General features: G+C 41.8%; 1 protein-coding gene across 27 annotated transcripts in view; it reads left to right on the top strand.

The window, feature by feature from the left end:
• The first annotated feature begins 989 nt into the window (after window positions 1-989).
• The window catches only part of DTWD2 (DTW motif tRNA-uridine aminocarboxypropyltransferase 2), a 121,202-nt gene continuing 107,821 nt past the window's right edge, over window positions 990-14,370 (top strand). For 10 of the 27 annotated variants that reach the window (XR_014951531.1, XR_014951529.1, XM_085567478.1 and 7 more), the window contains exon 1: window positions 1,326-14,364. Coding sequence is in view for 19 of the 27 variants with exons in the window: in XM_085567478.1 (XP_085423604.1) it covers window positions 14,096-14,364 (269 nt within the window). In the remaining 8 variants the exon portion in view is untranslated. Of the gene's footprint in view, window positions 1,196-1,307; window positions 14,365-14,370 lie in introns of those variants that run through there. The other 17 variants (XM_085567484.1, XM_085567486.1, XM_085567483.1 and 14 more) reach the window with 10 other exon arrangements.

Here is a 14,370-nt window from a genome sequence, read left to right as displayed (position 1 = left end):
CGGGGCTCCCCGGGCGGAGCGGGGCTCCCCGGGCGGGGCTCTCCGGGCGGGGCTCTCTGGGCTGGGCGGGGCTCCCCGGGCGGGGCGGGGCTCTCCGGGCGGGGCGGGGCTCCCCGGGCGGGGCTCCCCGGGCGGGGCGGGGCTCCCCGGGCGGAGCGGGGCTCCCCGGGCGGGGCTCCGGGCGGGGCTCCCCGGGCGGGGCGGGGCTCTGGGCGGGGCTCCCCGGGCGGGGCTCCCCGGGCGGGGCTCCCCGGGCGGGGCGGGGCTCCCCGGGCGGGGCGGGGCTCCCCGGGCGGAGCGGGGCTCCCCGGGCGGGGCTCCGGGCGGGGCTCCCCGGGCGGGGCGGGGCTCCGGGCGGGGCTCCCCGGGCGGGGCTCCCCGGGCGGGGCTCCCCGGGCGGGGCTCCCCGGGCGGGGCGGGGCTCCGGGCGGGGCTCCCCGGGCGGGGCTCCCCGGGCGGGGCTCCCCGGGCGGGGCTCCCCGGGCGGGGCGGGGCTCCGGGCGGGGCTCCCCGGGCGGGGCTCCCCGGGCGGGGCTCCCCGGGCGGGGCTCCCCGGGCGGGGCGGGGCTCCCCGGGCAGGGCTCCGGGCGGGGCTCCCCGGGCGGGGCGGGGCTCTGGGCGGGGCTCCCCGGGCGGGGCTCCCCGGGCGGGGCTCCCCGGGCGGGGCTCCCCGGGCGGGGCTCCCCGGGCGGGGCGGGGCTCTGGGCGGGGCTCCCCGGGCAGGGCTCCGGGCGGGGCTCCCCGGGCGGGGCGGGGCTCTGGGCGGGGCTCCCCGGGCGGGGCTCCCCGGGCGGGGCTCCCCGGGCGGGGCGGGGCTCTCGACCGCGCGACAGCCGCTTGCCGATGGCGCCCCCTGCCGGTCGCGCCCCGCTGCGGCGCGCGAGCAGGTCGCATTGGCACCGCGCCAGTGGGCGGGGCTCCGCCGTGCTTTGCGCGCTCCTATTGGACGTGCCTCGGGAAGGGGCGGTGCCACCCCCTCACGTGAGCGGGGGCCGCGCGCTCTCGTGCCCGATGGCGCCCCCTGGCGGTCGGCGGCCTCGCGGTCTCGCCACGCCGGCATGGAGGGGAGCGGCGGCGGCGGCGGGGCGGATCCGGGCCCGGCCACGGCCTCGGGCGAGGAGGGCGAGGGCTGCGAGGGGCTGTGGGAGCTGCCGGTGGAGCGCTGCGAGAGGCGGCCCGTGTGCGGGCGCTGCAGGTGACGCGGGCGTGGGGCCGCGGGGGCGCCGCGGGGCGCGCTGAGACCCCGGGCGGGCGCGGTCGGGGCTCGGCAGGGGCCGAGCTGCCCGCGGGGGCACCCACACCGAGCGGGTCGGCGTGAGCGGGGTCGCGCTCGCCCCGTGCGCCCTCCAGCGCCTATGGCACCGCACAGCCCGGGCACGGGTCAGGCTGGGAGGGACCGCGCGGGGTCATCCGCTCCAGCCTCCTCTTCAAGGTGGGCCGTCCCAAAGCACGCCGCGAGGGATCCAGGTGGATCTTGGATATCCCCGGTGACAGAGACTCCACAACCTGTCTGGACAATCTGTTCCAGACACAGTAGAGATGTTCTTCCTCCTGTTCAGGTGGAACTTCGTGTGCCTCAGTTTCTGTTCATTGCCTCTTGTCCTGAGGCCATCATGTCCTAAAAGCATGTACGCACCTCTTGTGTAGCAATAACGTAATATCAATTTACACTGTTGTCCAAGGAGTCGGTAAATGTGGTGGGGAATATCTAGAGGCTCAACACATAGAGTGCTACACTTTTTATCTCTATGCTCACCTTTGAAAAGCAAAGGGAAAAGGGAAGATGTGTCCCCTCAGTGCCGTGCAGCGAGGCACGTGATGCTCAGTACATCTGTGCTGTCTTTGATGCTTTGTCAAAAGAAAATAAGAAACTAGCCTTACCTAACAACTTTACAGCTAATTTTGAAATCCATTCAAGCACTGGTTAATACAGCTTGGAATTCACATGTCTTTTTGAAGAAGGCAGTGACTTCAAAGTACCTCACAATACCTCACAACCTAATTTTATAGTTATGTATGTACATCCTTTTAATGAAGCGAGTGCAGGTTCCTGAACTGAAATGCTTGTGCATAAGTGCCAGGGAAAAAAGCTCAGCACCTATACTGATTGATCTGTTCCTGGTCACTGGTGAAACAAGTGGAAAGGTATGTAATTTTGCTAACAGTGTAGCTGCAATCTCTTTCAAGTGTCAGAGTTCAGAAGCTTATTGATGGCGAGTTTCCTATATGTAAACTGTAATAAAAAAATATGTATTGTGCAAGTCATCGTATTTCTAAGTGTTCACTCTTAGAAAAAGGAGTCAGAAGCAATAGTTGATAATGAAAGATGAAAACCAAGCAGGTGGATGACAGTTGCATTTTGCTGCCTTATTTTTCTCCAATAACTTTTAGCTCGAAGAACTTACTGAGCTGGATGTGGTTCTGTAATATCCCCTACTAAATATAGTGGGTTTTTTTTAAGTTAATTTCCCCCTTGAACCTATGTAAATTCCATGTATCAGCAACATCTGGCTAGCAAGGACACACCACAGGCCTACAAACCACTGTGGGGAGGAATTAAGTTTTATTTTGACTGTGGCTTCTACCTTCCTCCCTTGCAGATAGTATTCCAGGTATGAGCAAGCCAGCTAGAGATTTATACTTTGGGTGATATATTTCTGTTTATATTTATAAGGATTCTTCCTCATCCTATAGCTGCTTAGTTTCCTAGTAACCTTTTGGGTACTCTTTTGGAAAGCCAAAGTTGATTTTTGTCAACTACAGTGCTCTCATTCCTGTATTTATTACTCTTTCAGAGGTCTTAAATGGTTCTGAAAAGTAGGGTTTCCTTTTCCTAAAGCCATGCCAATTCTTTTCATATAAATCATGTATTTTTGTAAGGTTCTACTAACCCTATTTTCAGTTTTAGTTTCTGTTCACATTAGCAATCTGCTTTCTTGAAGTTCTTTTTTTTTTTTAAATTTTTTTTTTTTTGTAATAGTTGCTTACTGCTCAGCATTTCTAGTCCTTACATGGCAAGGAATTGGCTGAGTACGAGTTAACCCACTGTCATCCTTACTGAGCTTTTTAATGTTGAGTTCTTTTAAAATGCTTGTAGAGTACTGCTGTTGTTTTGTTAGTGTGTTTCACAATATCTACTTCAGGTCCTTAAATTTTGAACAGATTCTCTGATGAGTCAAGTACAAAAATGATTTCTAGAATAGGTATCTCTGTTTTCTTTCATAGTAAACATGATGCAAAGTATTTGTCCAGCTCCTCATTACCATGTAGAGTATTAAAACATCAGCTTCCTAAAGAGTTGTGGATGAAGTACTGCTCCTTCTGAGATGTATTGGAACAATGAGCACAGCCTCTGAAAGAAATGTGGGGGGCAGAAAAACCAATGAGAATGAAAAGACCACAGAGATGCTTTTTAAGAAAAAAGGAAAATGTATGGGATATTTTTGTGGTGGTGACAATGCAAGACTAAATTGTACATTCAGTATATTTTTGCACTGTAGTCTTTCCATGCTATTCTTCAAGATTATAGCTAAATTATGCTTTTCATTGATCATGACTTTTGTGGCATGACTTGGAGTTGAAGTGGGTAATGCTGTAACTTAGGGGTGCCTCATGGGAAGCAGTATTACCCTTAACAATATCATGTTGGCTGGGGCCAGGGGTATTTAATTGACTTCCTCAGTTTTCTGAACTCTAGATTTTTGTCATAAGGTTCCTTAATGAATGCAATTTAGGTCTGAATTCAGTACAAAAGCATGGAAGAATGGGCTCTCCTTAGCATCATTAGCCCTGGTGATTCCTCAGGGCAACTGACTTCTGATTCTGATTTATAGAAGTGGCAAGACAGCTGATTGACAACTTGCTAACAAGTGCTCAGTCAGTCAAGATGTAAAATAGGAATGTGTGAGTAAGGATGATAAGTTTTCATTTTGGATAATATGAATGTCACTTGAGTGTCCTGAAGGAATATGATGTTTCTAAGTGGTATGTGTTTGAAACTTCCTAATACCTGTGGTGGTGGTGGGGAAAATAATAGCATTTGTAATAGCTTATGGGGGAGAATTAGAATGAAATAAGCAAATGAGGTATGTGCAGTTAGTTGACTGTTTTATTCTTGAGGAAAGAATTTAATACATAGTCTGTCTTCCAAAACCAAAAGGTTAGTGGTGATAAACTTTGAACTGATAATTTCTTAAGGCTTTCATAGCTGACTTTAAGTATTCTACTTGCTTTCAGAAGTTGAAGCCCCACACCCAACCATTTAAATAGGAGAATAGGCTTAATATAGTTTCCAAGTTGCTATTAGCTTGAAAAACAAAATGAGCAGGCCCCACAACTGAAGTAATGTAGGTCAGCAATTTGATTTTGTGGTGTGATAGTAATTTAACATTTTGAGCTTCTGTGAGCTTCTGTGGGTCAGATTTCAGTGTTTCTTGGATACATAGTGTTCTGTTAGGGAAAAAACTCTTTGGTAGTATAAAAGCCATGAATACACAATTGACTTCTTGCTCTTGACTTTACATATGGAAAATTCCATTGTTATAAGAGAACTTCTGGGTAATATTTTCAGGAGAAATTATGACTTTAAACTGTGAGTGTTATCTGTCGTCTCTGAACATTGCTAGGTCTCATGTAGGCCAACAAATACCTACTGGGAACTGTCCTCTATATTTGCAGGGCAGGTTTATGTTGTAAAGTTAGGTTAACAGCAACTGGTATTTTCTCAGTTCTGCTATTATGTATGCTGCGCTGCTGTACATGTATTTCAAGGGTGGGGGATAAGAAAAGGAGTAACATGAATCTGTTAATATAAATACTCCCTTTGCCTATATCTAAAATAACTACAGTGAATTTGAGTGCTGTGAGGGCTCTTGATAGCATTGATAATTCAATGATGACTTTTCATGACATGGTACTACTTCATATTTTTAGGAAAAATGTAGTGTTCTTATAAAAGTGTCACATATTTGTTAATAATTCTGTTATGTCATATAAGGGCTGAGTCTGAAGAAGCAATATGGGCTTTCTTCAGCACAATAAATATATGCATTTGCTTTATAGCACACTGTTAAAGTATTTAGGTGCAAACATGAATTTTTAAAGTTTGAGTAACAATTGCAGAAAATGAAATAAGCATGCATTAAGTATTTTAGCAATGGCTGTTGTAAGAAGATAGCTTCATAGCCTTTTATTACTTGTACTTCGGGATGATTTTTTTCCAATTGGCATGTTTTTGTTATTACTGTCTGGAGATGAACACCACTTCCTATGAGGACATAATTGTCAATTACCACCCTCACAATTTGACATACTCAGCTGGGGCTGTAGCCTGGTCACTCTGTCATGTCAACATTGCTTACATCACAGAATCTTAGATACTGAATGGGTGAGGTTGGCTTCTGAGATCATCTTGGGTCCAGGACCCTGCTGAAGCAGGATTAGCTAGACCAGGTTGCCCAGGATTGTGTCCAGCTGGGATTTGAATATCTCCAAGGACAGAGACTCCACACCATTCTGGGAATTTCTTCCAGTGTTTGACTCTGTCTGTGTTCCGATGGAGTTTCATAGTTTACCTGAGTGTTTTGCCTCCTGCCCTCATAATGGGTGCTGTTGAGAAGAGCCTAACTTCATTCCATCCTGTCAGTCATTTACACAGGCATAATGTCCTCCTTTGTGTTCTCTTTTCCAGGACAAATAGTCCAACTTCTCAGCCTCTTTTTATACAAAAACATCTAGTCCTTTAGTCATCTTTTCAAAGGCATTTATTAATTTCATGCTATATTGTAATCAGATTAATGAGAAGAGATCTTTTCAGGCTGCTGATTTTGTCCCTCAGCTGACTTGGTTAGCATACTTTTTGATCTGTTGGCATTAAAAAAGGAAGAAGAATATGTCAGGCTGGCCGCATAAGATCTGTGGATAACTCTAGGTTAAGAGGCGTACTCCCAAAGACAAGAACTGTATCAGAGAATAATCTTCTTAGTTAAAACAATGTAATAGGTTTGATTGGCTTCTATTCTGTAATTACACCAAGTACACCTTTTCCTTGGGGATGGTAGGGTATTGTAAAAGAGGCCAAAAATATTTAAACATTGAAATGGAATTGAGCCTTCCCAGTTTAATTGTAAGGAATACTAAAAAATACCAGTGGTTATTTTTCTTGATTTGCTTTTGATTTTTGTAAACATAGCACAAAGCAAAAACCTAAAAAAATACTAATTTTACTTTCCAATCTGTGGGGGTTACTAAAGTAGCTGAAGACTGTTATCCATATACCCAAATAATAGTCGGTTTAAGTGCAGCAAATCCAGTGATTTTTAATGTAATTTCTGGGGTTTACATCTGATATTGGCATATGTAAATTTCAGCTGCAGCGCTGTCTTTTTTGAGGGTAACCAGCCCTGACATATCCCAGAGTTATTTATTATGTAAAGTACTTTAGATCTTGTCTGAGCATGCTGTGACTAACTGGTTTTAATTCAGTTAGATTCTTTTCAATTACCTATTGTTTGTTTTTTCTTTTTCTCTTTTTTTTTTTTTTTTTGTATTCCCTCAGTTTGAGTTTTATTTTTAAAACAGTTTTCCTGTTATTTCAGGTGCATCACTCAAAGCTTCTTCCTTTGTTGAAACAGTATGCCTAGAATTTCTTAGAATTTAGTTTTTCTTCTGAATAGTCTGAGAATGATTTATCAGGGTCATCTGACTTCTTCCACATGTTTTTTTTCTGACTTCTTTCATTGATAATTTTTTTGGTTTGTTTTCCCTTTCAGCTGTGATAATTGTTTGTTGGACTCCTCTCTCTTCCTTTTAATGATTGTATGCCATTCCACCCCCTGATTTCCCATTCACATTTATCCCTTGTAATGCTCCTGTGTGTCCCTTTCTCATTTTTTAAGTCAAATAGTATTCTGAACACTGGATTCAGTTTTCACTTGGCACTTTTATAGCTTTAACAGAATTATATTTTTTCTTCACAAGCTCTGCTTAAATGTTTTTCATCAAAATCTGCAATGCTTTTTGCTCGGAATAAATAACCTCAGTTCAGACTCCTGTATCTGTCAGCCTAATAGTTGTCTCTGCTGTTAGAAGAAGCACACCTGTCTTTTCGCTTGCAAGACATAGTCAACAGATCTTTTTTTTTCTCCATCTTTCTACATACAATTTCTGAGTTACACCAATTATGCCTATGATATATGGTACAAATTTCTTTTCTTTTTCAATTCTTGAACTCTGTTCCTAAATCTATTTAACATGTCAATATGGTAGACTGCAGACTATCTCTAACAAAAGATTTTTTTGTAATCTCAAATTTAATTTCATGGAAATGTTTAGTTGTATTAGTTTACTAATTACTGTCCTTGCAGTACTTAATTTTTGTTTTCCTGTGAACATGTAAAGAAAATGGACCAAACAAGTTCTGAAGGCCTCATCCTACAGCTCTTCTGGCACAAAGTAATAGTTAGTAGGTCATCTATGTTGTAAAGTTAACATGAATTTAACCTAGTGAGTAGCCAAATACTTACTGTGGCTTATCTTTGTTTCTTTCTACATGTGTTCCTTAGTTTTTATATATTATTAATTGATAGTACAATTTTTTGAGAGCTTATTCTTCTTTTTCCCCTTTTTAGAGCAGTCAATCAACTGTTGTCCAAAAGGCAAAAAATATTAAATAACATTGACTATGCATGCATGCTACATTTGGAAGGAGTGCCTTTTAATACACACTTTTGTGTGAATTGACAGTATCAGCTTATTCAACCTTACAAGATTTATTATAAAATACCTTTATTTTCTTATGATATCATGGAATTGGCATTGTAGCCTATATTTCTGTTTAGCACTTTAGCACTTCTATTTATTCCAAAGTCCAGTTTAATGAAATTTAAAGTAGGTAAATTGTGCACTATGAAGAGAGTAAGTGGTTTAAATTGGAATGAATATAAAATGTTCAGGAATTCAATATTTTGATGCTTTTGTCAGATAATGGAAAGAAAATACTCCTTATCTAAAAAGCACTTAGAGTTTATGGGTTAAGTACAGATGCTGAACAGTCTGAGGAAATCTACTGCCAGAAAAGTTAATTAGAGATAAGGCTAGTTTTGTTAACAATGGAGTATATTCTTAACAGATGTAAAATGATAAATCAAGACAGTGGTATTTTATAAAAAAGGAGGATCTGAAAAAAGGTGATTCAGAGGTTCTTAGGGTTTGCTATGTATATGAAACAATAGCAGTCCAATTCACTTTTATAATGGACGGAACTTGTTTTTTCCTTGCATTTTTGAATTCAGTATTACACTTAAGCAATTTAGGAACAAGTCACTTTTCTGCCTTCACCCTTGATTTATTAGAATTGTTGGTTAGAAGCTTCCGAAATTCTCCTTGTTAGAATTTTCAACAAATAAGTTGTAAGGCTGTAAAATCACTATGGTTTAAATTTATTTTGTTTTTAATAGAAGGGGTTGTTAATTGTGCTTTCTAGTAGGAAATTTCTTCATTAAAATACGAAAGAAAGATCAATGAATTCCAATAGTGCTGATTCTTCTGGAGATCTATGTCAAATTCCCCTTGAGCATCAAAGTTCTTTTAAAAATCCTAATGCATGAAAAGCAGGCAGCTAATACAATGTATTAAGTTGATTTTAAGTGCCTTTTAGAATATATCACCTCCAAGTAGGTTAAAAAATAACCCCTAGTATACACCAAGCCTACTTACACCTATAGGTGCTTCATGCCTTACAAAAGTGAACAAGGATGCTGATGAATATGTGCTTTAAACTTAAGTGGTTTTGAAGATATCTAGGCACCCAAATATTGTGGAGCTTATGCCTTTAAAACTGGTTCAGTAATGTCTTTGACGTTTATAATGGTGCAGTGGATATAATGTGTCAAAATCTAGTAAGTTGGTTATGCTGTAATATAATTATGTTCTGAGCCACTGCTTTCATTTTTTATTCAGTTCATGTTGGCAAATGCAGATTTTGTAACTGTTGGAAGAGGAGTCAGGAAGGAATTTAGTAGGGGTGCTGTCAGAGGACTAATGAAGTCAATGTAGCACTAAAACAAATACGGGCAGGAGACAAATGGAAGACCAGCATACCCTTCTTCGATAGACTAGTTAATGGATTTAACTGCATCTGACCATGATGGCAGGTTCTGGTTCTGGAGTAGGGGGTGGTTATGTTTGTCTGAATTTAAGAATATTAAGGGAGTGTTTGAGAGCTTTCTACGAAAGTCAAGCTGGCAAGATACAGACTAGGTAATAGGTTTATAAAATAAACAAAATAAGGAGAGTGTCCCGGTCCAGTGAGCTCAAGCAATCTACAGTTCAAAGTGGGAGAGGTCTTTGTGGGGGTTTATGTTGTGGGCAGAGGTATTGAACATGCTCCCAGTGCCCAGGTAGAAGGCAGGGTGGAAGGTATGGGCAGCCAGCTTGCAGGTGACAGCCAGGTGGAGGGAGCAATAGAGCAATAGCTGTACTGCGGGAGGTTAGAGCTGCCGTTCAGAAAGACACTGACAGCTGTCTAGTCATGAGGAACCTCAGTAAATGCAGCATATTCAAAGCTCAGTTTCCAGGGCTAAATAAGCCCTGGTATCTCTCTCAGCCTGTGTACTGGCCTGCAAGGGAACCACTCCACAGCAGAGGTAGGCAGCAGGGTAAGCATGGGCCAGCAGCATCCCCTGGTGAGAAAAGAGGTCCTGTCCTGTCCTGTCAGTTTCAATCAGAATGTAGCTGTGTTTCAGCTTCACAAAAAACTAATTAAACTTTCTGTGAGCGGTTAAATGCTAGAGCTGCTGGGTTAAATGCTATGTTGCCTGGTGAGACTCTGGTAGGCTAACAGCAGTTGGCTCAAAGCCTTTGAAATTGTGCTTGCTTTGAGTCCCAAGCTGTCCAACTTTGAATTATTTTATGAGTCTGTTTATAGCTTTTTACTGCTGCAGTCTGTTTAAGTTAATACCAGTGGCCTCTCAGACCATGATACTTTTATGAGCATAAAATTAACCAGTAATTATTGTGATCCTTCTTATTCCTGTCAGCTTTTTAATGAGGTATGCAGGTGCAGTCTAACCTTGTTTTTCGTTAACTTTTTATAAGCATGTTTGCTAAATACATACTACGCTAGGAATAAAACTAGTGTTTTCAAGTTAAACAAGAAAGTTTAATTCATGCAACAGACTTCTAACTTTCTTATTTAAAAAAAAGCATTATTGTGGGGTATTTTTTCCTAGGACCTGAAGCCTGCAAAGCTTTGAGTGGTAAAAATCAATGTGGTTCTGAGGTTTGATATGGTGACTGCTATATTAAGCATTAAAAACTATTTTTGCTGAATTGATTGTTTACCTTATAAAAGCATCATCTCCCAGTAGCTAGAAAATTGTTTAGAATGGCTTAATGAATTTGATGCCTGATTAAATAAAAGAGATATTTTGTATTCCATAAAAATCAACATATTTTAAAGAAATAACTTTTTACTGTTAAATATCGGGTACACTGTTTTGAAATACATAATTTTGTTGCATTATATCAGGAAACCGACTGAGTGCTTTTTAATAAGATAGATGCTAGATCAGAATCAGTGTATTTGACAGAAGTGCTGCTCTTCAGAAAAAGGACACTAGAGCGCAGTATAGCATTTAAAGTGCTCTCACAGCTAAGTGGCATCAGGAAGTCTGAACAGCACATTGCACATGGCCTTTTTGGTATTGTTTTATACTGTTCAGTTATTCTGAAGTTTTCTAAGTATCTAAACACAGCTCCATTCTTCTACCCTTCTATGGCAGAAATGAATATTTTACTAGAATACTTTAACTGAATATTCTATTTAATATTTAACCATTTTCACCATACAGGTTGTCATATGAAGCTCCAGTAAATATATATTTTTGCTTGCATTCAGTTGAAGATAAACTGCAGAATCTTTATTTTAATAGTAATGTGTATTCTTTTAAAGGAGTTTTGTCTGATAGACATTATCTACTTTCATGTTAATGCTAAATATAATTTAGGAAGGGAATTCTGTTGTGTGCTCTGTATTACCATAATAAATTATAGCAATACCTTCATTTAATAGGGTTTTAAAAAAGTTTTTGAAAGGAATAAGGGTTAAATTCATAACTGGAAGTAACAGGATATAGCATTGTTTTGTGGATTGAGAGACATAAGAACTTAGCTCTTTTAACTTCTGAAATACGTGTGGGCACTGATCCTGTTTTCATTAAAAATCAGTGACAGAATTCCCTTGACTTCATTTGGTGCAGAAGTGAGCTTTTAATTTAACTCCCTTTTTTCATGTGCTTGTTTCAAACTAGGACTCAGTCTTGGTTTTGTTATTAAAAATAAAGTATATATTTCAATAGATTCTTTGTTTAAAATACTATATTAGATAAGATGAAGTTGCAAGAGAGACCTACATTTCAAGTGTGAAATGACCTATTCCTTCCATGGAGGTAGCAAGGGCGGTTTTATTGAAACTTGGTCAACATGTTTTGAAGATACTGTCACTCATGCAATTCAAACTTAAAACTGAAAAAAACCCATAATCTGACACTTAGTGTTAGAAGTTGTTATTCCTGCCTGGATAGATTTTTGCAATGTTACCCTTAAAGAAAATTTGTAACAATCCTCTTTTGATCAATAAACAAGAAAAAACAACAGTGCAGTAAGATTTTATGTAAATTTAACTTGAGATTTGTAGCCTGCATTTAGACAACTTCAGTTGCTGTTTGAACGCCTCACTGTACTTGGAATGTACTGTCAATGGCTACTGTTAACTGTGTCTTAATCTCAGTTTCCCTGTCTCACTGCAGTTTTAATTTTGAACCTTTATTACACATGGGGTGCTGAAGAACCTGTGTTCCTTCACACCAAGCTACCAGACTGAGAGGGAGAGTCAGCCACAGTTTCTGAGAGTCATGTGTTTGTGCAGGCATGCAAGGCACTACCAAGCCTACCAGACCCAAGATGATGGTGCTGTATTGTTGGAAAATAAAATTTTAAAATTTTATTTAAAATTTTATTTAAAATTTTTATTTAAATTTTTTTTTCCTCTTTCTTGCTTGGATTGTTAGGTTCCTCTCTTCCCTGGGAAATTCAGGACTTTTTTATGAGATGTTTTGGTTACACAGTCTTTCTACTTTGTCTTTTCTTGTGGTAGCATCTGAGCTTGTGAAACAGATTGGGAATTATAAGCTGGCAATGTAAGACTTGAGTTTAACTTCTTTATATCTCAATGGCACACTTTAAACGCCATTACTGCTTCACCTTCTTCAACAAATTTAAAACTCTGCTAGCTGTCTGGCATCAAGTTTGTCAGGGTGCCAGGTATTTTGCCAGACTGTAGAGCCAAGTTGCATGAAAATGTCAACAATCTCAGGCTCATTAGTTTTTGGCTTTCCTGGCCTTTCTGTAATGACTGCAGTGCTGCATAAACTAAATACTATTTTATTTATTTACTCCTATTAGTTCCAGTGGAAACCACAGCCAACTTTAATGTAAACAGTTAAGCTGTTGAAAGAATGTTCTTCTATTGATTTGTTAATTGAAGTTATTTACAAAGAAAGCTGCCTGCCAAAGTCTGCTTCCTTGTTAAAAGTTCAGAAAATGATACAGTGTGGATATTTTGGTTTTTTTTTCTTTGCACCTTCTGTCTTCTAAAGCAGTAGAAGATACTTGTTGTATTGGATATGTTTTCATTAGGCTTGTAAAACTGCCATGAACATACCACGCTGGAAAAAAAAAAACCCAAACTAACTTGTTTGTCATTTATTTATGATTTAATTGGTCAGGCAGAAAGGTTATTTGCCTTGGGAAATGGACACATGAGAACACAGTGCAATTTAAAAGCCTTTAATAAGGTTCGTGCTGCCTTTGTCCGCATTTTTGAAATATATTGGTTTTTGTCTGTATACTTTCAGCATACAAATACACAGAAGATTGCTCATCAAGGATAGCGTACTCTTACAGGGCTCATGCACATGCTGTACTAAAGAATCTGCTAATTTTGTTGGGTAACTAGTTGATTCATATTGTAGTGTCAAAGTCTAAAGGAAATGTCCAAATTAACTTAAAATTCTTACAGTATAATTGCATGTCACTGTGTCGGAGCTCACCTCTAGGTTGGGGGTGGCTCTGTGTGGTGGAAAAGTCTCTCCTCCAATCTGTGCTTTCAAAGAAAGGCTCAGTAGTCTTCTGTTGTCCAGTCTCAAGGTAGTTTATTGCAAGTTATCTAAAAGATTTTCTTCTTGAACTGCTGCGGTTTGCTCAGCAGCTCAGGCAAAGGCACACACACACCCTGACATCCTTTCTGACTCCCGTCTGCTTCTTCTCTCTCCCTGCCCAGGGCTGCTGCTATCTTAATGATACATTACATGTTAAATGTTTATCATTTTTCCCCAATGCCTATTGCCTATATTAAATAATGCCTTTCTACTCTAAACCAATCTGAGTGCCAACATCACCAAGAACATGGAGGTAAGGAAGAAGGAAGAGGGAGGACAGGGCAGGCCCAAATCCCTCCATCTTAAAACTTCTAACCCCCATGTACAAGACCTAAAACCCCCCTGTACAGCACTCAAAAATTCTTCCCTTCACTTTGTGACTATCTCTACTATAATATCTAAACTTTTGTGACTTCTTCCTGCAAAGTTGGTAAATCGTTCCATGGTTCAAATCCAAAATCACAGCTGTTTCCATCTGTGTGCCAGGGTCTCAAATGCTTCTGACCTGGACCCGGAACATCCAAAAATGTCTGAGGGACATTTTGAGTTCTGACATCACTGTAGTGTTATAAACTTTTCCATAACAGCCACTTCACCCATAATTGGTAATTCTCTAGCTACTACATCTTCAATATGTGCTGCTGCTACTACCACTGATAATGACGACAAAATCTCTTGTACTATTTACTTCATGATGAAAACCACTGTGAAAAATATGGTAATGCCAGTGAGTCAAGAGACCTGCTTCAGCTGGGAAAAAGACAAAAGTGGAGTGAACAGAGAAAAGGTTAGGGGGTTTGTGGTGGCGCCCCCTTGCCCTGGAAAGGAAATAGAAGAGAAGAAGATCTCTGTTCTTGAGCCCTCGACCCCAGGGGAAAATGGGGGGGACTGTGGTCCCAAACAATGAAAAACTGAACTGTTGTTTCCTCCCCTCTTGGCAGGGCATCCTTGAAAGTAAAAATCCTAAAGGCAGTCTGTCCATCCATGCATTTAGTGGTGAGAGCACTGGGCATGGAAAGGAGAAGGGTCACCATGGCAAACTTTTTCTCCAGGCGGTGCCATGTGTGACATGGAAACACAGGATCTGGAGCTGTGTTTCTTGGGGGGTCTGTGGCACAGGAGAGACTCTGTTCCCTCGATGGACTGAGTATCG

The sequence above is a fragment of the Lonchura striata genome, chromosome Z (genome assembly GCF_050655825.1).
Source record: "Lonchura striata isolate lonStrDom1 chromosome Z, ASM5065582v1, whole genome shotgun sequence".
Lineage (NCBI taxonomy): Eukaryota > Metazoa > Chordata > Aves > Passeriformes > Estrildidae > Lonchura > Lonchura striata.
Note: the sequence above shows the minus strand (reverse complement) of the source record. Positions and strands in the feature narration are given on the sequence as shown.